We start from the raw sequence: 24,194 nt of genomic DNA, 5'->3' as shown, positions 1-24,194 counted from the left end.
AACTAAAGACAGCATTTGACTGTAAGAACCTGATACAGTACAATACAATACAATACAATTTATTTTTTGTATAGCCCAGGAGTGCCGCAATGGGCTTTAACAGGCTATGCCTTTTGAAAGCCACCCCAGCCTTGACTCTCTAAGATGATAAAAAACCCTAGTAGGGAAAAAATGGAAGAAAGGCAATTCAAAGAGAGACCCCTTTACTGGTAGGCTAGGTATGTAGATGGGTGTCAAAAATAAAGGGGGCCAATACAATACAATACACAGAACAGAACATAAGTAATCCTCAATACAATATAATAGTACAATAGAAATATTATAAGGGCGGCACGGTGGCGCAGTGGTAGCGCTACTGCCTTGCAGTTAGGAGACCTGGGTTTGCTTCCCGGGTCCTCCCTGCGTGGAGTTTGCATGTTCTCCCCGTGTCTGCGTGGGTTTCCTCCGGGCGCTCCGGTTTCCTCCCACAGTCCAAAGACATGCAGGTTAGGTGGATTGGCGATTCTAAATTGGCCCTAGTGTGTGCTTGGTGTGTGGGTGTATTTGTGTGTGTCCTGCAGTGGGTTGGCACCCTGCCCGGGATTGGTTCCTGCCTTGTGCCCTGTGTTGGCTGGGATTGGCTCCAGCAGACCCCCGTGACCCTGTGTTCGGATTCAGCGGGTTGGAAAATGGATGGATGGATAGAAATATTATAAGCACAGTGCAGAATTCAACAGTAGATGATATCACATAATCGGATTCTGAGCCACTATAAAGCATGGCAGTGGAATTGTTATGATTGGGTCTGCTTTGCTGCCGCAAGGCCCGAGTACCTCACCATTATAGAATTCACGAGGAAATCTCTTAATTGCACCAGAGGATGCTCGAGGATAACGTGAGACCATCTGTCAGAAGATTGAAGCTCAACCGTAAGTGGACTCTGCAATCTGGCAATGACCCTGAACATGCCAGGAAATCCAACATGTGAAGTGTTAGAATATCGGAGCAGGACTACAATTGTGTGAGACAGTACACTCCATGAAATGTTTTTTTCTGTTTACCATAGGTGGACACATGAAGATTTGATCTTCATTTAAACAATATCTTTAGATATGGCGTTGTAATTGGAAAGAAAAAAATGGAAGGTCCATGATGCTGTGGGAGGATACTACAGAGCAAGAATACACTCGAATGTACAAGTAAGCACACTTCTAGACCAGTGTTCATCTTTTACACCATAGGTGGACGTACACGGATTTGATCTTCATTTACACAATACCTTTAGACATAGGTGATGTAATCAAAAAGCAAGAAATGGAAGGTTCAGAAGTGGCCAAGTCCAAGCCCAGATCTTAAAACCCGACAAGATGCTGTGGGGTAGGGGGATTTGAAACAGGCTGCGCATGCAAGAAACCCCTCAAGCATTACACAGCTGAGAGAATTCTGCAGGGACAAGTGTGGGGGGAAATTTTCCGCCATTTGATGTCAGAGATGGGTGTGCAGTTATCAGAAAACAGTTATGTGTTACTTTACCAACAGAAAAAATCGTCAGGCTAATACTGTAGAACAATTTTAAAAAACTGCTCAAAACCCATTATTTTAAAATGGCTTTATCATAGCTACAGTTTAGTTGTATTCCTGATAAACTGTATGGGCATAGAATTATCATATTCTTCAGGGATCCGTAATGTGTAGTAATCTCTTCTATTCTCTGCTGTCTTTTCGGGTTCTTCTGTGGTGGCGATCTGTGCCACTACCACCTGATCAAGGTACCACGCTGCCCCCTCTGTTTATGGATTGAATGGTGGGTATCGCAGATGTCCAGATGACCATCATCATCAAATTCTTCCATGTGAAGCCTGATAACCATGAGGACATGATTTAGACCCTTTATTGGGGAGCTGGGTGGTCTCTTGACCTTGGAACCCCTGCAGATTTTTTTGTTCTTCAGCCTAACTAGAGTTTTTAATTGTTTTCAACTGGCCATTCAACCTTACCTTTTTCTTTGTCACATACTGGATAACATTAGGGCCTGATCTTGTTTGTTTAACTTCCTTTTAATTTCATCTTGTGCAGCACTTTGAGCTGCATTGTTTGTATGAAAATGTGCTAAATAAATAAATGTGGCTGTTGATGGGACAATAGAGCCAAGGGTGGACAAATGGTAATGTGACATGTCCTACCATGACAGACTCAGAGAATTAAGCCTGTTTAGTGTCGAGCAGAGGAGACTGCGTGGTGACCTAATCCAGGTATTTCAAATCCTCAAAGACATTGATAAAGTTGATCCAGCAGCATTCTGTCAGCTTAAGGGTGCATCACATACTTGACATCAGCGGAAATTATGAGGAAGTGCAATTAGGAATGAAGCCAGGAAGCCCTTCTTTACACAAAGAGTTGTGGGACTCTGGAACAAACTACCGAGACATGGAGTTGAAGAAGAAACCTCGACAACCTTTAAGAAAAATCTGGACAAGATATCTGCGGTGGGCTGGCGCCTTGCCCGGGGTTTGCTTCCTGCCTTGTGCCCTGTGTTAGCTGGGATTGACCCTGTAGATATAGCAGGTTGGATAATGGATGGATGGACAAGATATTGGGAGAGCTTAGCTCAGGGGTGTCCATCTCCGGTTCTGGAGGGCCGCAGTGGCTGCAGCTCTTCATCCTAACCCTTTTCCTAATCAGTGGTGAGTATTCACTGCTAATTAACTCCTTTTCCATTCATTTCAATAGCCCTGTTTTTAAGGATTCAGTCTTCTGAATTGATTCTTTTCTTTGTTAAATGGCAGCCAAATATAAATGAGGCGTGAAACGAGTCAACAGATGACCAGCTAAACTGGAATGTCAAACTCCCACCAATTTCACTCCAACCAGTTTCTCAATGAGAAGCCGATTCTTGCTGTTAATTAAAGCCGTTACTGAATATCATGACTTGTTGGCACAGCAGACTGTCCATTTTCTATTTTTTCTAAGACCTCCGTCAAGATGTTTTGATGACCTGAGTAGTCCAACATGACCGAGACCTTCACCTTTCTTTATTTTCAGGTGAGCTGGTCATGCAGTGGTTTGTTTTCTGTATCGTTCTTGTTTTGTTGTCCATTAAGGAAAAAGAAACAACTAAGGTAGAGGTCCCCAACTCAAGTCACTAATTAAGAAAAGGGTTAGAATGAAAACCTACAGCCACTGGGGCCCTCCAGGACCAGAGTCGGGGACCCCTGAACTAAGGGGTCTGAGTCACGTTTATTAAAGCTAAGGCAAAACAAGTTAATCAGCAGCAAAAACGGCTCACTAATTAAGAAGATGGTTAGAATGAAAACCTGCAGCCACTGCGGCCCACCAGGACCAGAGTTGGGGACCCCTGAACTAAGGGGTCTGAGTCACGTCAATTGAAGCTAAGGAAAAACAAGTTAATCAGCAGCAAAAATGGCTCACTGATTAAGAAGATGGTTAAAATGAAAACCTGCAGCTACTGCAGCCCACCAGGACCAGAGTTGGGGACCCCTGAACTAAGGGGTCTGACTCACGTCAATTGAAGCTAAGGCAAAACAAGTTAATCAGCAGAAAAAATGGCTCACTGATTAAGAAGATGGTTAAAATGAAAACCTGCAGCTACTGCAGCCCACCAGGACCAGAGTTGGGGACCCCTGAACTAAGGGGTCTGACTCACGTCAATTGAAGCTAAGGCAAAACAAGTTAATCAGCAGAAAAAATGGCTCACTGATTAAGAAGATGGTTAAAATGAAAACCTGCAGCTACTGCAGCCCACCAGGACCAGAGTTGGTGACCACTGGCTTAGCTATTAGCTACACAAACAGGATCGATTGACTGAATGGCCTCCTCCCACTTGTCAAGTTTCTTATATTTCATTGAAAGTCAGATTTTAATGGTTTTTATCGTTATCTTTATCTAGAGGTAATGTTTAACCCATCCTTCCATTTTCAAAACCTACCCAAATGAAGATCAGATCCACATAATTTAAAACAAAAAAAAAACACATTTCATGGGACAGCTTAGCTCAGAGGTGTCCAACTCCGTTCCTGGTGGGCCGCAGTGACTGCAGCTGTTCATTCTAACCCTTTTTCCCTAATCGGCGAGCAGTTTTCACTGCTAATTAGTACATGGGGGTGTACTTACTTTTGCACACGACTGTTCCGATATTATAACATTCTTTTTTGTGTAAGGAAACCAAATTGAAATGTGGCAAAGATGTGAACCGAGCCCAATGGACTGAATGGTCAGTCATTATCCAACCCGCTACATCCTAATACAGGGTCATGGGGTCTGCTGGAGCCAATCCCAGCCAGCACAAGGCAGGAACAAACCCTGGGCAGGGTGCCAGTCCACTGCAGGGCACACACACACACACACACCAGGGACAATTTAGGATCGCCAATGCACCTAACCTGCATGTCTTTGGACCGTGGGAGGAAACCGGAGCACAGCAGACACAGGGAGAACATGCAAACTCCACGCAGGGAGGACCCGGGAGGCGAACCCAGGTCTCCGCTGCGCCACCGTGCCGCCCCTCTAGGTATCAGGAATCTTACAGTATGCTTGACGATCTTCATGGAGTCAGACGTGAAAGGAAATCGGCTTTTACTTTTGTTCAGATGTTGGGCCACCAGGACTCAGAGTTGGGGACCCCTGAACTAAGGGGTCTGAGTCACGTCAATTAAAGCTAAAGCAAAACAAGTTAATCAGCAGCAAAAACGGCTATCACTGATTAAGAAGATGGTTAGAATGAAAACCTGCAGCCACTGATGCCCACCAGGACCAGAGTTGGGGACCCCTGAACTAAGGGGTCTGAGTCACGTCAATTAAAGCTAAAGCAAAACAAGTTAATCAGCAGCAAAAACGGCTCACTGATTAAGAAAAGGGTTAGGAAACCGGAGTACAGCAGACACGGGGAGAACATGCAAACTCCACGCAGGGAGGACCCGGGAAGAGAACCCAGGTCTCCGCTGCGCCACCGTGCCGCCCCTCTAGGTATCAGGATTCTTACAGTATGCTTGACGATCTTCATGGAGTCAGACGTGAAAGGAAATCGGCTTTTACTTTTGTTCAGATGTTGGGCCACCAGGACTCAGAGCTGGGGACCCCTGAACTAAGGGGTCTGAGTCACGTCAATTAAAGCTAAAGCAAAACAAGTTAATCAGCAGCAAAAATGGCTATCACTGATTAAGAAGATGGCTAGAATGAAAACCTGCAGCCACTGAGGCCCACCAGGACCAGAGTTGGGGACCCCTGAACTAAGGGGTCTGAGTCACGTCAATTAAAGCTAAAGCAAAACAAGTTAATCAGCAGCAAAAACGGCTATCCTGCGGTGGGTTGGCACCCTGCCCGGGATTGTTTCCTGCCTTGTGCCCTGTGTTGGCTGGGATTGGCTCCAGCAGACCCCTGTGACCCTGTGTTCGGATTCAGCGGGTTGGAAAATGGATGGATGGATGGAAAAACGGCTATCACTGATTAAGAAGATGGTTAGAATGAAAACCTGCAGCCACTGAGGCCCACCAGGACCAGAGCTGGGGACCCCTAAACTAAGGGGTCTGAGTCACGTCAATTAAAGCTAAAGCAAAACAAGTTAATCAGCAGCAAAAACGGCTATCCTGCGGTGGGTTGGCATCCTGCCCGGGATTGTTTCCTACCTTGTGCCCTTTTGTTGGCTGGGATTGGCTCCAGCAGACCCCTGTGACCCTGTGTTCGGATTCAGCGGGTTGGAAAATGGATGGATGGATGGAAAAACGGCTATCACTGATTAAGAAGATGGTTAGAATGAAAACCTGCAGCCACTGAGGCCCACCAGGACCAGAGCTGGGGACCCCTGAACTAAGGGGTCTGAGTCACGTCAATTGAAGCTAAAGCAAAACAAGTTAATCAGCAGCAAAAACGGCTCACTGATTAAGAAAAGGGTTAGGAAACCGGAGTACTGCAGACACGGGGAGAACATGCAAACTCCACGCAGGGAGGACCCGGGAATCGAACCCAGGTCTCCGCTGCGCCACCGTGCCGTCCCTCTCGGTATCAGGATTCTTACAGTATGCTTGACGATCTTCATGGAGTCAGACGTGAAAGGAAATCGGCTTTTACTTTTGTTCAGATGTTGGCCGCCATGTTTAGATATGCTGGGTCAGGTTTACAGAAATGGAATAACGAGGGTATAATAAAAGGTACACCAGAGACAAAGCAACAGTCAGCTTTCTGAAAAAGAAAAAAAGGAACGAAATATGAAAAGCGCTATGTAAATTCCCAGTGGCTCTTCAAAAATAAGCAGAGGGCAAGACAGAGACTTAATTGTTAGTTCTCCCGGAGTGCAATTTGCATAGTTCAGGAGTGAATGAGTCAGGGCTTTTCTTTTTTCTTTTTCTTTTAAATAACTAACCCAAGCCACTGCTACTTCCTTACTTAACCAACAAGGAGGGCAGGTGGAATGGGAATGGAAAAGCCACAATACCAGATTTGAAAAAAAAAAAGAAAAAAAAAAAAAGCTGTCATCCACATCACGGTATCACATGACCAGCTGCACCCAATTGGCTGGCCCTCCTGGATGGAACAGTTAAATTTGTAATTTGGTTTATGCGAGGCTGTCTGTGGGCCACCACACGACCACAAGTCAGGGTTGAGAGCAGTCACACCAGATCAAGCCTGAGAGCGAGGGTGAAGGGGGAGGGAGTGCACGTGTGTGTGTGTGTGTGTGTGTGTTGCTTGATGTCAGGACGAATCACTCGAAATCGTTGTGACCACAAAGAGTTTTGCTCAAGTGCTTTTTCTCTTTTTTTCTTTGAAACCAGTGAGGTAAGTATTGCAAAACCACAGGCTGTCCACTAGTTTTACATACTTCTCACAGTAGTTCAGAGATGGCAGCAGCTGACCCCCCCCCCCCCCCGCCCCCCCCCACAAGCCAATAGCTGCTTAATCAGCTATGAGATGAGTCGAAATTATTCACAGGGTGGGGTGTCGGTGTAATGGGTGAGGGGGATTTACCGTCAGTTCAAGACGGCTTAGGGATCGGAGAGAGAGAGAGAGAGAGCGAGAGAGCCGAAGGTGATGGCTTCTTCCTTTAATTGCCTTTCCAGAGTTGGACTTTTAAAACAAGAGGATTGTCGACAGGGCAAGGTGATAAAAGCATTCATAGCTCAAAAGATCAAGGCAAGACCTTCTACTAGGAAGCTAGGAAAGGAAGTGATGGCTTCAAACAGCATCTTTGAGTCATTTCCTTCGTACCAGACGTGCTTCATGAGAGGTAAGTGCACTTTTAACTTTGTAGCTGCTACTGTTGGAAGCTGGATGTCTGGCATGAACTGTTTTGCTCTTTTCTGTGTTGGGGTGGCGCTTTTGAGATGCATCATCACCAGCTCAGGCAGGTGCTGGAAAGTCCTTGAGCGTTCCCTCCTGAACTGCATCTGTAGCTCCGATGACTCGATTGCTTGTGAAATCGTTCTCTCGATTCCTGATTTTACAGTAACCCCTCGAGTGTTTCTTCTCATCACCCACAGCTCCATCAGTTACCTAAAGGCAGGGCATCAATCAGCCTGGACGATCAACACACTTATTTACTGGTGGGTTTTACAAAGTGATGAAATTTATTCTTACAGCCACGCGGCAAAATGGCCAGTGTTAAAATAATGCTTAAAGTGTCATTGAAAGGGGTTACTGTAAGACTGTAAGTGTCATTTGAACACTGCAGGTTTTATTGAGTTTAGGCTTCGGTGTTGGGTTTCTCATTGACTGTCGGCTCAGGCAGCAAAACACTTTAAAGTGTATATATGGGGTACTAGGCACTTCACCTATGGAAAATAAATACCGCTAAGCAGGTGTAAAGATGAATGTTTTCCAACTGAGCACCTGAAAATTATTAGAAGGTACAGAGCTAAATGTGAGCTAATGCAATGTGTAGCATTTTCAGACCAAGGTTTTGTAATTAGTCATTCTGCTATGGAGGTGGACCTCATGATGTTTGGGGACCAGTATGGGTGAATAACATGCCAGGCTAATGCAACGTAACATTATGAATAATTATCCTCTGGTCCCTAAGTCAAACAACATGACGTACTTATGATTTACAAGGAAACTGTAAACATTTCAGCCCAGCTTTATCTCAACTTCACTTCCCGAGTCTCGGAGTGATCTTTCTTTGAAATGTTCAATAGACTTGTAATTCAGTAAATGCTTTACAATATATTTCTAAGAATGTACACCATTTGTTCAGGCCCGGCTCGATTATAGTGCCACGCTCGGTGTAATCTTAACTGGCAGAAACCAAATGAATCAGTAACAGAAGGCGGAATGCAATGGGGAAATTAAGCACCTCGTTCTCGTCTTGTATGCTGCAGCCACACGCCTAATTTCACTCAATTAACCTCAGGGTTATAATAAAACACCGCGTTTCAGATTATACCCTACTGAAATGTTAATCAAGTGTCGGATTCTCACTCAGTACACTTGTACACGCCAGCCATGCCGCTTTCCTTACTTTCTAAAATCTTCTAACGTAACAAAGTGGCAGGCAGGTAAGGCACTGGACTTTAATCCATAAAGTTGCTGGTCTTGGTGTCAGCTTCTGCCTTGAGTGAGGGACATCACTTGTGTAAACCAAATACCTGCAATCAGGAATAAAGTTTCCCATTGCAAACTATCTTAGATAAAGTTTGAAGAAAACTGAGCACTGGCATAATACTGGAAATTACAGAGCTAGACGTGTGCTGTGGAAATGGACTGTGCTTGGCTGCAATTACAGTGAACATTCACAGTCTCCTCAGAATAAATAAAATCACAACAAAAGACACACACAAATACAACAGCATGCATAGAATGCAACATACATGTATGTGACAAATAAAATACCATCTATCTGTCTATCTATCTGTCTATCTATCTATCTATCTATCTATCTATCTATCTATCTATCTATCTATCTATCTATCTATCTATCTATCTATCTATCTATCTATCTATCTATCTATCTATCTATCTATTATTATAGTGCCTTTCATATCTATCTATCTATCTATCTATCTATCTATCTATCTATCTATCTATCTATCTATCTATCTATCTATCTATCTATTATATAGTGCCTTTCATATCTATCTATCTATCTATCTATCTATCTATTATATAGTGCCTTTCATATCTATCTATCTATCTATCTATCTATCTATCTATCTATCTATCTATCTATCTATCTATCTATCTATCTATTATATAGTGCCTTTCATATCTATCTATCTATCTATCTATCTATCTATCTATCTATCTATCTATCTATCTATCTATCTATCTATCTATCTATTATATAGTGCCTTTCATATCTATCTATCTATCTATCTATCTATCTATCTATCTATCTATCTATCTATCTATCTATCTATCTATCTATCTATTATATAGTGCCTTTCATATCTATCTATCTATCTATCTATCTATCTATCTATCTATCTATCTATCTATCTATCTATCTATCTATCTATTATATAGTGCCTTTCATATCTATCTATCTATCTATCTATCTATCTATCTATCTATCTATCTATCTATCTATCTATCTATCTATCTATCTATCTATCTATCTATCTATCTATCTATCTATGTAATCATGCCTTTCACATCAATCTATGAATCTGATATGCAATATACGGTTTTCAGACTGCATACTGAGAGTGTGTTATTGTGTGTGGCTGTTCACTGGCTGTGGATTTAAAACTGTAAAGTCCTTTCAAGAGTATCAGGGTGAGGTATTGGGCTAACCAAATGAGCCTGACGGACTGAACGGTCTCCTCTTCCTTGTCCGACTTCATATATGCAAAATGTGAACTAATACTGGTCAGTCTGGTCCATCTTCAATGTATGATAATGATTAAACACCTACAGTAAGATGAGTGCTTCCCAACTGAGCACTTGAATGCTGCAACAAATACATAGCTAAAGGTGTGCTAATGAAATGTGTATCATTTTTAGAGAGTGCTTTACTGCAATTATAATGCACACGTTCAATGGAGCTCAAGTTCATTGTTATGTTTATATAGTAAAATGAAGTTTTTACAAATCTCCTCATAACTGATATCATAACAACAAAAGACATGCAAAAAATACAACAGCATGCACAGAATGCAACAATACACATGGAGAAATAAAGTACATCTATCTATCTATCTATCTATCTATCTATCTATCTATCTATCTATCTATCTATCTATCTATCTATCTATCTATCTATTATATAGTGCCTTTCATATCTATCTATCTATCTATCTATCTATCTATCTATCTATCTATTATATAGTGCCTTTCATATCTATCTATCTATCTATCTATCTATCTATCTATCTATCTATCTATCTATCTATCTATCTATCTATCTATCTATCTATCTATCTATCTATTATATAGTGCCTTTCATATCTATCTATCTATCTATCTATCTATCTATCTATCTATCTATCTATCTATCTATCTATCTATCTATTATATAGTGCCTTTCATATCTATCTATCTATCTATCTATCTATCTATCTATCTATCTATCTATCTATCTATCTATCTATGTATCTATCTTTTATATAGTGCCTTTCATATCTATCTATCTATCTATCTATCTATCTATCTATCTATCTATCTATCTATCTATCTATCTATCTATTATATAGTGCCTTTCATATCTATCTATCTATCTATCTATCTATCTATCTATCTATCTATCTATCTATCTATCTATCTATCTATCTATCTATCTATCTATCTATGTAATCATGCCTTTCACATCAATCTATGAATCTGATATGCAATATACGGTTTTCAGACTGCATACTGAGAGTGTGTTATTGTGTGTGGCTGTTCACTGGCTGTGGATTTAAAACTGTAAAGTCCTTTCAAGAGTATCAGGGTGAGGTATTGGGCTAACCAAATGAGCCTGACGGACTGAACGGTCTCCTCTTCCTTGTCCGACTTCATATATGCAAAATGTGAACTAATACTGGTCAGTCTGGTCCATCTTCAATGTATGATAATGATTAAACACCTACAGTAAGATGAGTGCTTCCCAACTGAGCACTTGAATGCTGCAACAAATACATAGCTAAAGGTGTGCTAATGAAATGTGTATCATTTTTAGAGAGTGCTTTACTGCAATTATAATGCACACGTTCAATGGAGCTCAAGTTCATTGTTATGTTTATATAGTAAAATGAAGTTTTTACAAATCTCCTCATAACTGATATCATAACAACAAAAGACATGCAAAAAATACAACAGCATGCACAGAATGCAACAATACACATGGAGAAATAAAGTACATCTATCTATCTATCTATCTATCTATCTATCTATCTATCTATCTATCTATCTATCTATCTATCTATCTATCTATCTATCTATCTATCTATCATATAGTGCCTTTCATCTACTGTATCTATCTATCTATCTATCTATCTATCTATCTATCTATCTATCTATCTATCTATCTATCTATCTATCTATCTATCATATAGTGCCTTTCATCTACTGTATCTATCTATCTATCTATCTATCTATCTATCTATCTATCTATCTATCTATCTATCTATCTATCATATAGTGCCTTTCATCTACTCTATCTATCTATCTATCTATCTATCTATCTATCTATCTATCTATCTATCTATCTATCTATCTATCTATCTATCTATCTATCTAATCATGCCTTTCACATCAATCTGTCAATCTGATATGCAGTATACACTTTTCGGAAAGGCATACAGAGTGTGTGTTATTGTGTGCAGCAGTTCACTCACTGGCTGTGGATTTAAAACTATAAAGTTCTTTAAAGAGCATCAGGATGAGGCACTGGGCTAACCAAATGAGCCTGACGGACTGAATGGTTTTCTCTCACTTGTCCTACTGTATGTAATATGAACTAGCACAGGCCAGTCTGGTCCATCTTCAACAATAATTAAACACCTTGTGCCACTACCACGATGCTGCAGACTGCAACAAATCGTTTCATTTAATCCATCAGGCTTCCACAGTTTAGCAAAACTCCTTGAAATGATAAGAAAATGCACTGACATGTTTAAGAAGCCGCCTTTTTTACTCAGCAATCTCCATTTAATAAATCAAAACATATCTGGCTTTTTCTTTCTATTTGCTTTCCAAGCCATTACAATAGAACCTGTACTAAAGTGTCTCATTTCACTCACTGGGTTTCTTTACTGTAAAGAGGTCTCTGAATTCAATCCACGGTCCTTCAATGCTAACACAGAGCATAACTTTTAGTTTATTACTCTCTAATTGAGAGTTGAATGCTCACTTTCTGTCTATCAAATTGTAAACACTAACCAAGACCCATTTCCAATTTCTGTTTGGAACATGTGTTACGGACTCTAAATCCCATTTTAATCTGTAAACTCAAATTTATAACAAAGTACCCAGCATTCCCCTGCTATATTTGTATTAAGGGTTAAGATAGGAAAGCAAATATTTATGTGATACTTTTGTCATTGCTGGCTGGAATGCAAATGTCCCACTGGTCACCTACATGAGCAATTTCTTTGCTCTTATGTAATCTTCCTTTGAATTATTAGGATACTCATCATCATCATCATCATGTTTTGTTTTCTCTTTGTTCAAATAAATGATTTTCTTCTTTTATAATGTTTTCCTCCTATACTTATATCCTGGTCTGACGCTTGCTCGTTGAAAGACTCTTTAAATATAAATAGAGAGTTACAATGGTAGCATGGCCAGCAGTTCCCTCATAATCTTTGGATATTTGGAATTGCACTGAGACTTCCTTAAAGCCAATACTGCATTTATTTTTCATTTTTTTGCTGAGTGCACATATGAAGCAATTCTTACTGCTGCTGACCTGAGAACACACCACTTACAGCTGGACATAAAGAGAAACTGCTGGGTGTCATACCATTTGGCTGAAATGTTTGGCATGATAACATTTTTTTATTATTATTATTTTGCACTCCCATCCATTACAATTCCACTTCTCGACCGAACATTTGAAAAGTCTTAAAGTTTAGATTTGGACTTGTATCCAGAATTAACATGCAGGTAAAATTTCATAAACTTTGATTCAGCCTTCGACTTCAGATCCTGAGGTTGTGGATTCAAATCCCACCACTGACACCATGTGACCATGAGCAAGGCTGTGTTTCATTTGCAAAAAAGAAATGGAAGAAGTGTGTCTCAAATAAACCTTGAATGAGGGGCATCGACCAAATAATTCAAGCTCCCTTCCTAACAAAATTTCAATCGACCGAGATTTTAAGTTAATTCAGTTTTTGTATACATTCAGACTTTCATTAAGATCGAGTCAGCCATTTTGAAATAAGGAACAGTTTTTGGGCTGCCCCCCATATTAGAACACTCCTCCCTGATGATTTATTTGTTACACATAGCCATTGTTTTACGTTGAAATAGCAGCAACCTACATATTGAATTTTGTGAAAATTGGTTCAGCCGTTATTGTGTGCCTGGCAAACAGACAGACAAATGAGATGTACACTGGCAGTTGTGAGATCCACAGGGGGGCAGAATGGATGAATAACATCGAACAAATCTAAAACAAATTGAAAAGACATACCGAGGCCATTACATGGATGATAAAATGTCAGTCTATACTATAGCTACTCATCACAGACCACTGAATTTATCAGCAACCACTTGTAGCTCAAAGTGCTTAACAAGAAGTTAAAGAAAAAAAATGCAAGTAAAATGAAAGATAATAAATCAGAAATAAGTATAGAAATAAACGAAATATCAAAAGTAATGAATCTTCTCTTTCCATGTTCATTCTGTCAGCAGGCCACAGATTTTCATCTGGAATTCTCGAAAATATAACAAGGGGCACAATTACAGCTTATCACCTCCTAAGCAGGCATTAAGTGCATCAATAGTATGTAACACCAGGGGACATTACCCACGCAGCAGGGTGTCGATCAAAACCCTGTGGACAGACCCCTCTTAATAATCCTGAGTCTTTAACGGAACTTTACTCCGTTGTGTGGTTCCTCGTAAAGCCATTGATTGACTTCTTAACAGACGGGACCCAAAGTCAGAGGTGGTCTGTCTGACTAAGGTAACGCTCAGGGGTCTGTTCTGTCATCTCTTTTGTACCTCCTCTACACCAGGGGTCTCCACTTCTGGTGCTGGAGGGCTACTGGGTTGCAGGTTTTTTTCATTCTAACCTTTTTCTTAATTAGTGATCATTTTAGGCTGCTATTTAACTTGCCTCTTAACACTCAGACCCTTTAATTCTTCATCTGTGATCATTTTCTGGTGTTAATTAACTTCTGTTCCCTTCATTTTAATTCCTTTGTTTTTTGAGATCTTTTGATTAATTCTTTTATCCTTCATTAGCAGCCAAATAGTAATGAGTTACAAACTCAGCCAACAGATGACTAGCTAACCTGCGTCTAATATACAATGTCTGAAAATAATGAAAGGTTGTAACGGTCGACCTCTTACCCAGCCGGCAGCCACAGTACCAGGACCCGTGGCCTGGATAAATTGCTGAGGAGAACCTACTTATATCAAGCCGTACCTCTGACAAATAATACCACCCCCCAATCGACAGTTAAACACAAGCAAACAAAATCAGATATGTAAAACAAGTGCAGAAATATATTGAATAAAACACAATAACAAATACAATAATACAAATCCCGGAAGTAAAATATATGCTATTGTGGACGCTAGAGGCGCTGTTTCCCCGTGAAACCCACCAGACAGACGTCCAGGAAGAGCACCAAGAAGAATTTTAATCATTTTCTTCAAATACAGTGCACAAAGCACCACACTCGCCACAATTCTCCAATAACAATAATAATAAACATTAATCAATAATCACAATCCTCCACTCCTCCCAGCAGCTCCGTCACTCTACCATCTAAAATCCGGCTCCCTTTGCTGAGTCTTCACCAGTCCTTTAAATAGTCCATGACCCGGAAGTATTCCTCCCGGGTTAAATGCCACATCATCCTTTCTCAAGTAGCCCGGAAGTACTGCAGGCTTCCGTCCCCGTGACTCCGAAGTACTTCTGGGTTATCGTAACAGTTCTTTGTGAGCTCCCCCTGGTGGCACCCATGGCACCCAACAGGGCTGAGGAAACAGACTCCATGTCCCAAGAACTGTTGCCGTCCAGGGGAGCTGCCACCTAGCGTCCCGGGGGATGCAGTGCCCTGAAAAGGCTGCCTTCCTCTATTCTTCTTTTTCAGGGACGTCCTGGTCGGACTGAACCACCGGCCGTCCCTCACACTATATATATTCCTCCACCATACCAGCAAAGTGAAAACACCACATATACAATAACAAAACCTCCCTTGCCCCTGCACACGTATAACAAACACACAATACAAATAATGCCAATGGATGATTACTGAAATGTTAATGAATGTAAAATTAAGTCCGGGTAAATAATTGTCCAAAATACTGACGGCTGTTCAAAATGATCGTGTTTGATTCTCCCAAATAAAAACAGAACAATCTCATCGTGCTTCCTTGGCGATGGTGGAAATTAATGTCCAACCCCGGGGTTTCTGGCGATGAATGTGTTGTAGTGATTGTAGCTGAATGAGAAGCAAACTGGGAAAAAGGCGCGATGTAAATAATGGCAGAAAAATGATGATAGTTTATTGTTAGGTGAAATCTTCATCTCTCTCCTGTCTCCTCTTCTGTCCCTCGTGATCGTTTAAATAATAACGAGCCGGATGTAACTGGCAAAACTCCGGTTCTGACATTTCCATTTCTATCTATCTATCTATCTATCTATCTATCTATCTATCTATCTATCTATCTATCTATCTATCTATCTATCTATCTATCTATCTATCTATCTATCTATCTATCTATTTCCAGGGGTCGCTGCCTCCCCACAACATCCTTCCCCATTTCTCATTTAAACAAACACATATTAGTTTAAACGGGGTGCTGTGACGAGACGCAACTGGGTGCAAACACTATAAACAACAATACCTATGTGGGCCCACTACAAGGTGAAGGTCTCAATAATGTTGGTCTACTCAGCTCTGCAAGACATATTGATGGTGGGCTTAGAAAAATGGAAATCAACAGTTTAGGAAATGTCTGGTGTGGCACAATAAGAGCAGCAATAAGCCATGGAATTAAATAATGAGCTTAATTAACGACAGGAACTGTATTGTGATTAAGAAACTGGTTTTGCAATGAAAAAGGTTAACGTTTCAGGCCCCCGACTTAGTTGGTCATCGGTTGACTCATTCACATCTCATCTCTCTATTATAAAAAAAAAATCCTGGGAGAGAGAATGACTAGGGAGACGAGACGTGATCGTCACGTGAACACATAAAAGACCCGCGAGACGAAAGAGATTGGCCACGGAGTGTCTCGCGGGGACCTTAAACATGAGACTTTGTGCCAAGAGATTGACCCAGGACTGTCTCGCACGGACGTAGAACATGAGATTCTTGCAAGACACGCCCTACTTACAACCAAATAAGAGCACGGGCAGCAACACACTCAGTCGTGTTAAGGCTTTGAGCACACACAGATCCAGGGCTCTCAGCGCATATAAAGCATATAAGGACAATACGTTATAAATGAAACGTCGACGACTAAGTGAAGAAGAAAGAGCAGCCTGGAGAAAAGAGACTCAAAAGCGGTGGAGAGAAAAAAATGCAAAAAAGAATAATCGAGGTGCAAATTCAGAAAATAAGGAAAGTAATAATCAGTCCGGAACAAGTGGAATTGAAAAAAAATCACGTCCAATCGGGCTCAGAATTAAAAGACAAAGTATAATTGTTCCTTTAGGGGGCGATAGCTCCCTAGTTGGAATAAGTTCTTTTGTAATTGCGGCGTTTTAAGTAACCGAATACTACATAGATATGATATTAAAAAGGCGATGCCTCTTCCATAGTGATACGGCGGTAAAAATCACATAAGAGAAAATAACTTAGCTTTCTTTACTGACGATTTACGCAACATTACAGATGGGAATTCAATAGCAAGACAAATACCAAGGTGGGATCTTGATCTATACAGTCTGACATCTTTCGTCACTGAGCTTGGAAGGCTTTTCAGGACGGATGGCGATATCACCCATCCGTCCGTCGGCTTCAAAGTGTTTGGCTGCTGTCCAAGTCTTTTATACTGGTTTCTCCACGTGTAGGCCCTTACTTAGGTTCCAAACAAGGGAAGAAACCCTTCCCTAACCCTAACCCTAACCCTAATGTTGAGCTGACTTTCAACAGAGGACAAAATAGTATACATCTGTCTTTAGGGTGACTATACATTCCTCCAGCTGTCTTTGTCTATCATGTCCTATGCTTGGCCTGACAATTCTAAATGCTGAGCCCCTTTGTACTAAATCTGGCTCAGCTATGCATGTACAAAGAAAAGAAAAACAGATTTAAAATGTCTGCACAAAGACTGACATTAAACTTAATATTATAACAAACTTATTATAACTTCATAAAGACGTTCAAAAACGTTGACGCTATACACATGCAGAGCAGGTTAGAGATTATGAAAGCAGTGGAATTCGAAAGGATCAAACAAAACGATGGCGCGATACTCATGCAGAGAAAGATAAAGAATACGAAAGCAGGAAAATTCAAAAGTATTATAGCATCCCTTCCAGGTTGAAGCCTTTTTTAATTGGAGTGACTGTTAGGTTCGATTGAGGGAGAGTGGAGTACAGCATGGAAGACTGACAGCGGGGTACTGATTGATGCGGTAAAGGGGGGTGGGACAAAAATAACGAAAAGGCGAATAAAGATCAAATATATGGACATAGGTGATATGTCTGAAGTATGTAAATATTGTAAGGCTTTGAAGTTTAAGTCAGAGAATTTCAAAAATGGAGTTTACCTCACATGCATTTATTGGTTACTTTGCAAAAAAAATTAACTGCTGATGCTGTTGATTGTGTCGTCTGTGCTGAAATTCCAAACAGAGAAACCTATCCTGAATTATGGTACAAAGTCATTAAACACATGTCTCACGGACCTCATTTAAAAGATTCAGCATGTTGGGACTCGAAAGATTCCAAATATTGTTTTTAAAGAAGTTCTGAAATAAAAGTGAAACTAATGAAATAGCAACAATTCAAAGAAAAAAAAATATTAAAAGTGTGTATGCGGAAAAGCAAACACGTGGGTTGGCGAGCGAAGCGAGCAGGGCCCTAGTTTAAGGAAAAAAGAATCAAATCAAAAGGTCTTAAAAAACAAAGTAATTTTATTTTATTATTTAATTTAATGTTATTTTATTTAATTCTCATTTTATGAAGGGATAATAAGTTAATTAACAGCAGAAACTGATCACTGATGAAGAAAGTGGTTCAAAACCTGCAGCTGTGGTAACACGCCAGGACCGGAGTTGGAGACCCCCTTTGCCCTACACTATAAATTTGAAAACCGGCTCCTCTTAAGCTCTGCTGATGACTCAATGATTGTACGCCGACTGAATGGGAATGAATTTGGGTCCAGTGGTTGATGATTTTTGTTAAGTTAAATGTTACAAGAACTAAGGAACTAACAGTCGATTTTGGAACTCACCCAGAAGAAACAATCATCAAAGAGCAGGCAGGGGAGACTGTGGACAGTCCTAAATATCTGGGGACAATCAAAGACTCAAAACTGACTTTAAATGAAAAAATATTTTTTATTTTGATATATTTTATTGTTACACGAGGGGCAATGGCCTTTTAGCATGACCCTTGGAGGTCAGAGCACAGGGGCAGCCATTGTACAGCACACCAAGGTTAAGGGCCTTCTGCCAGTAATGGGATGTAAAACAGCAGCCTTCCACTAACCAGCTCAGATCCATAGCCTCAGGGCCACCACTCCGCCAAAATAAAAAAGACGCCTGCAAAAACGAAACGCTGCGTCTTTCAATGTGAGTCCTACCATTATGTCACTGTCACTGAGCCCCCAAACACAGCCACACCAGGGCAGTCCCAAGTGCAAGTAGATGCTTCTTATTCACAATACCTTTTCCAAAGTCCACACCACAATCTTCAATCCTCAATACCTCTTCCCACTCCTCCAGGTCAGCTTCACCCACTGCCTCCTGACTCTGACTCAACCCAGGCGGAGTGGTGGCTCTGAGGGTAGGGATCTGCACTGGCAATCGGAAGGTTGCCGGTACGAATCCCGTAAAATGCCAAAAGGGACTCTGCTCTGTTGGGCTCTTGAGCAAGGCCCTTAACCTGCAATTCCTGAGTGCTTTGAGTAGTGAGAAAAGCGCTATATAAATTGCAAAGAATTATTATTAATTATTATTAACCCTTGGAGCGAGATGGCTTCCTTTTATGATAGACCCAGGAGTACTTCCGGAGCCAGAGCTTCTCATAACGGGAAAGTGTATTCACCACAGCAACCCCCCTGTTGGCACTCAAGGACCCCAAAAGGGTCGCCATTCAAAACTATAAGTCCCAGGCAGCCCTGCAGGTGAGCAGGCTGGGGCCAAACCAGAGGAGCACTGCCCTCTCTCATACCGGGGGATAAACTGTTGAGACCCCAAGTCCATCCATTATTTCTTTTAACTCAACTGGGATAGGAATCAATAAATACCTCCTCTCACATTGTCCTTACGTTATGGCTTCTCGGCCGGGCAAGGATTCAACACTCCATCCCAGTTGGGACACCAGACCATCCACCAGGGCACTTACAATACGCTCAACTTGAATAAACATCCACAGGCTAAAATCAGAGGATGAACAGGTAGCATTTGTGTCAGTCATCAGTCAAGTCTAAATGTTGGTTTAATTTTTATGTGTAGTATGTCTGACCCGATGTTTCAACATATTATGCATAATTTTAATAATAATGTTAGTATTATGCTCACTGCTATATTATATTTATTTGATGGCTGTGTTCTTTGTGATTTGTTTTTAATGTGACATTGTGGTTTTTAAAACCCACTGACAAACCAAACTACCATCTTAGGACTATACTAATAACTAAGACTACTATAACAACTCCAACGTGAATCGTAGCACTTATGAGAACATGAGGGCAACCATTAAGAATGATACCAGGGAGGCTAAAAGACAGTTGGAGAGGAATATAACAGATAAGGCGAAAGACGACCCTAAGAGATTCTTTCAGTATTTTAGTAGTAAAAGAACAGTCAAGGAGGAGGTCAAGTGCATCAGAAATAGTAAAAGGGAGTTAACAGATACAGACAGTGAAATAGCGGATGCCCTAAACTTACATTTTTCTGAGGTGTTTACAAGTGAGCAAGTGGATAACCTCAGAGCAGTAACAGGGACTACTAAGGAGGTAGTGAGGGATTTGGAAATTGTAGAGGGAGAAGTGCTGCTGAGATTAAATACGATGAAATCAAACAAATCACCAGGACCAGATAATATTTACCCTCGAGTTCTTAAGGAGGCTAGTGAGTACAGATATGAACCATTGACACATATTTTTAGGAAGTCACTGCGCACTGGAGAGATTCCGAAGGACTGGAAAATGGCAAATATCATCCCATTATATAAAAAGGGTGACAGGCAGATCCAAGTAACTATAGGCCAGTAAGCTTAACATGCATCACAGGAAAATTAATGGAAGGAATTATTAAGGATAAGATTGAGCAACACCTGGCAAGAACAGGAGTTTTACTGAACAACATGTCCACATGCTGGAATTCTATGAGGAACCAACAAAAGAATACGATCAAAGTAGAGCTTATGATGTTATTTATCTTGACTTTCAGAAAGAATTTGATGAGATGCCACATGAGAGGTTGGGCATCAAATTAAAAGAAGTGGGAGTTCAGGGTGATGTTTTTAGATGGGCGCAGAATTGGCTCAGACACAGGAAGCAGAGGGTGATGGTGCGAGGAACCTCATCAGAACTGGCCGATGTTAAGAGTGGTGACCAGCAGGGGGCAGTGCTGGGGCCGCTTCTATTTTTAATATATATAAATGATTTAGATAGGAATATAAGTAACAAGCTGGTTATGTTTGCAGATGATACCAAGATAGGTGGATTAGCAGATAATTGAGAATCTGTTAAATCATCACAGAAGGACTTGAACAGCATACAGGCTTGGGCAGATTTGCGGCAGATGAAATTTAATGTAAGTAACTGCAAAACATTACACATATAGTAAGTAAAAATGTGAGGTTCGAATACACAATGGGCGGTCAGAAAATCGAGAGTACACCTTATGAGAAGGATTTAGGAGTCGTAGTGGACTCTAAGCTATCAACTTCCAGACAGTGTTCAGAAGCCATTAAGAAGGCGAACAGAATGTCAGGTTATATAGCGCCTTGATGTGTGGAGTACAAGTCACAGAAGGTTCTGCTCAAGCTTTATAACACACTGGTGAGGCCTAATCTGGAGTCCTGTGTGCAGTTTGGGTCTCCAGGCTACAAAAAGGACATAGCAGCACTAGAGAAGGTCCAGAGAAGAGCGACTAGGCTGATTCCTGGGCTACAGGGGTTGAGTTATGAGGAAAGATTAAAAGAGCTAAGCCTTTACAGTTTAATAAAAAGAAGATTAAGAGGAGACCTGACTGAAGTGTTTAAAATTATGAAGGGAATTAGTCCAGTGGATCGAGATGGTGACTTTAAAATGCGTTCAACAAGAACACGGGGACACAGTTGGAAACTTGTTAAGGGGAAATTTCACACAAACATTAGGAGGTTTTTCTTTATACAAAGAACGAGAGACACTTTGAATAAGAGACAAGTAGTGTGGTAGACAGTAAGACTTTAGGGACTTTCAAAACTCGACTTGATGTTATTTTAGAAGAATTAAGTGGTGTAACAGATAGCCCGGCCACAGACAGACACAACACCAAATGTCCACAACACATGGTGTATTTACAACTATTTACAATTTGGTTCCACCAACTCACGCATGACTACTCAGTCCTTTTCTCTCTTTGGCCACCTCCACTCCTCTCTCGTAAGCTCCGTCTTCCTCCTCCCGACTCCAGCTCTTTGAATGGAGTGAGGCGGCCCCTTTTATCACACCCCTGATGTGCTCCAGGTGCTCGGTGATGATCTTCCGGCAGCACTTCCTAGTATGGTGGAAGTGCTGTCTTCCAGGGCTTTAGGACCGTCCAGGCGCCCCCTACTGGTGGCCATGCGTCCTCCCAGGGTTGAGCTCCCCAGCTCCATATCTGTGGCCCAAGATGAAATCCAGGGGGGCTGCCCTCTTGCACCCAGGGAGATATTGCCCCTCTCCCGGTCTGTCCCAGCTCCTGGGGTCCCTGGTCGTCTGCCACAGTGGATAGGACTGGCGAGCTTTGTTGAACTATTTCGTTAGTGTTTGTTGCCGAAACATCAGCTTCCATAGTGGCATCCACGTTTACTTTCCCACTTGAGTAACACAAATTAGCAGAGGTCGCCAATGACACAATAGCGACTTCCGACATCCCAGCTCCACCGTATGACAAATAGAACATTCAAAGTTTTGGATGCGCCAAGACCTTGATGGAAATGGACTCCTATTTTTAATCAAAATTATAACCAAGAAATTCCTAGGGTTTCTAATAGATGTTACTTCTTGAAGTGACTGAACTTTTACTTATTATTTACATCTGACTGTAAAGCTCCATTTTCAGCAGCCATTCCTTCAGTGTCCTATTGGTAAACTCTGTAAGAAATACAAAAGACAAAGATAAAGAGTTAGGGCACCTCATAGATGAACCCCATATAATCTGCAGGATAAATAATCTAAAACAACCAAAGAGCAATACGTCTTTTCAGACTGGAGTCTAGATAGTGACTGATTCAAAGATGGTGGTGGTGCCCCTTATGAAAGTGGTCAGACAGGAAGGGGTGGGGCCAGGAGACCATGACCCGGAAGTAACATCTCTGGGACTGCCAGTCATCTGATCCATAGGAGAGAAAGAAGGAGAATAACAGCGCCAACCTTATACCATTGCACTGATTTAAAATTATAACTAAGAAATTCTTAGGCCTTCTATTAATGTTACTTCTTGAACTGACTGAACTTTTATTTATTATTTACATCTGACTGTAAAGCTCCATTTTATTCAGCCATTCCTTCAGTGTCCTATTGGTAAACTCTGTAAGAAATACAAAAGACAAAGATAAAGAGTTAGGGCACCTCATAGATGAACCCCATACAATCTGCAGGAAAAATAATCTAAAACAACCACGAACAATACGTCTTTTCAGACTGGAGTCTAGATAGCGACTGATTCAAAGATGGTGGTGGTGCTCCTTATGAAAGTAGCCAGCCAAAAGGGGCGGGGCCAGGAGATCATGACCCGGAAGTAACATCTCGTGGGACTGCCAGTCATCTGATCAGTAAGAAAGAAAGAAGGAGAAGCATTAAGTAACAATACTAACCCTTGACTCGGGGTGGAATTACCATTAGATAAGATTTCAAGTTGTCTCCCAAGCGCACATGTGTGACAGCTCCCTTAGCTTAGTCTTAATTAGTCATGTAGACACGCCAAGTGGTTATTAGAGAAACCTTTGCAATTTCTTTAGCGCTGCTGAAACCTTCTTCTGTTCACTTGGGTTGTACAATACTCGTATTCCTAAAATTCAGTTCTGGGTTCAAAGTTTGACGCAATGAAACAGCCTTCTCAAGAACATGTCAGTCTATTTATTTATTTGTTTGTTTGTTTGTTTTTGCTTAATGAAGTCAAGTCAAGTCAAGTCAACTTTATTTATAAAGCACTTTACATACAACAGCCGCTGACCAAAGACTATTCCATGTGACAGATTGCCAAAATACTGAAGATTTTACACAAAGGGGTCCATTACTGTCTTCAGCTAAACCAGCATAGAAAATCTGGAGGAAGGCCCAGATGGGCAACTGCATAAGAAGACAAGGACATCAGAGTGTAGCATGAGAAACAAACACCGTACTGGTCCTCAGTTAGCTTCTACTTTCAAAAACACACCAAATCTCCATATCACCTGTAACAGAGAAAAATACAGCTTCAGGATGCGGGCCATAATGTTTTTCCAGTCATCTTCTGTCCAATATTTCTGTTCTTTTGCTCATTTTATCTTTCTTTTCTTTTCATTTGCCAGACTCAGGTATGACTTTCTTTTTGAAGGCCTGCATCCCGGAGTTGTCTTTTCTGTGTTACAGATGACAGTGAATGAGCAAATATAAATAATACACCATCATTTTCTGAACCCAGTGTTCTTTTTATTATAATACAGTATTTTTGTAAAGTGATGAATTAATCTAATGACTGCTCATAATCTAAAAAACAATCAGAATAGCCCTGACGTTTCACTAACTGATATCATGTAA

At 41.0% G+C, this 24,194-nt stretch overlaps 1 protein-coding gene across 1 annotated transcript in view; it reads left to right on the top strand.

Annotated features, from left to right (window-relative positions):
- The first annotated feature begins 7,028 nt into the window (after positions 1–7,028).
- The window catches only part of runx1 (RUNX family transcription factor 1), a 301,136-nt gene continuing 283,970 nt past the window's right edge, over positions 7,029–24,194 (top strand). Inside the window, exon 1 of the mRNA XM_051927227.1 lies at positions 7,029–7,216. Coding sequence (XP_051783187.1) covers positions 7,159–7,216 — 58 coding nt within the window. The 5' untranslated portion in view covers positions 7,029–7,158. The remainder of the gene's footprint in view (positions 7,217–24,194) is intronic.

Source organism: Erpetoichthys calabaricus, chromosome 4, assembly GCF_900747795.2.
Source record: "Erpetoichthys calabaricus chromosome 4, fErpCal1.3, whole genome shotgun sequence".
NCBI lineage: Eukaryota > Metazoa > Chordata > Cladistia > Polypteriformes > Polypteridae > Erpetoichthys > Erpetoichthys calabaricus.
The sequence above is the reverse complement of the archived record's forward strand: the minus strand, read 5'-3'. Positions and strand labels throughout refer to the sequence as shown.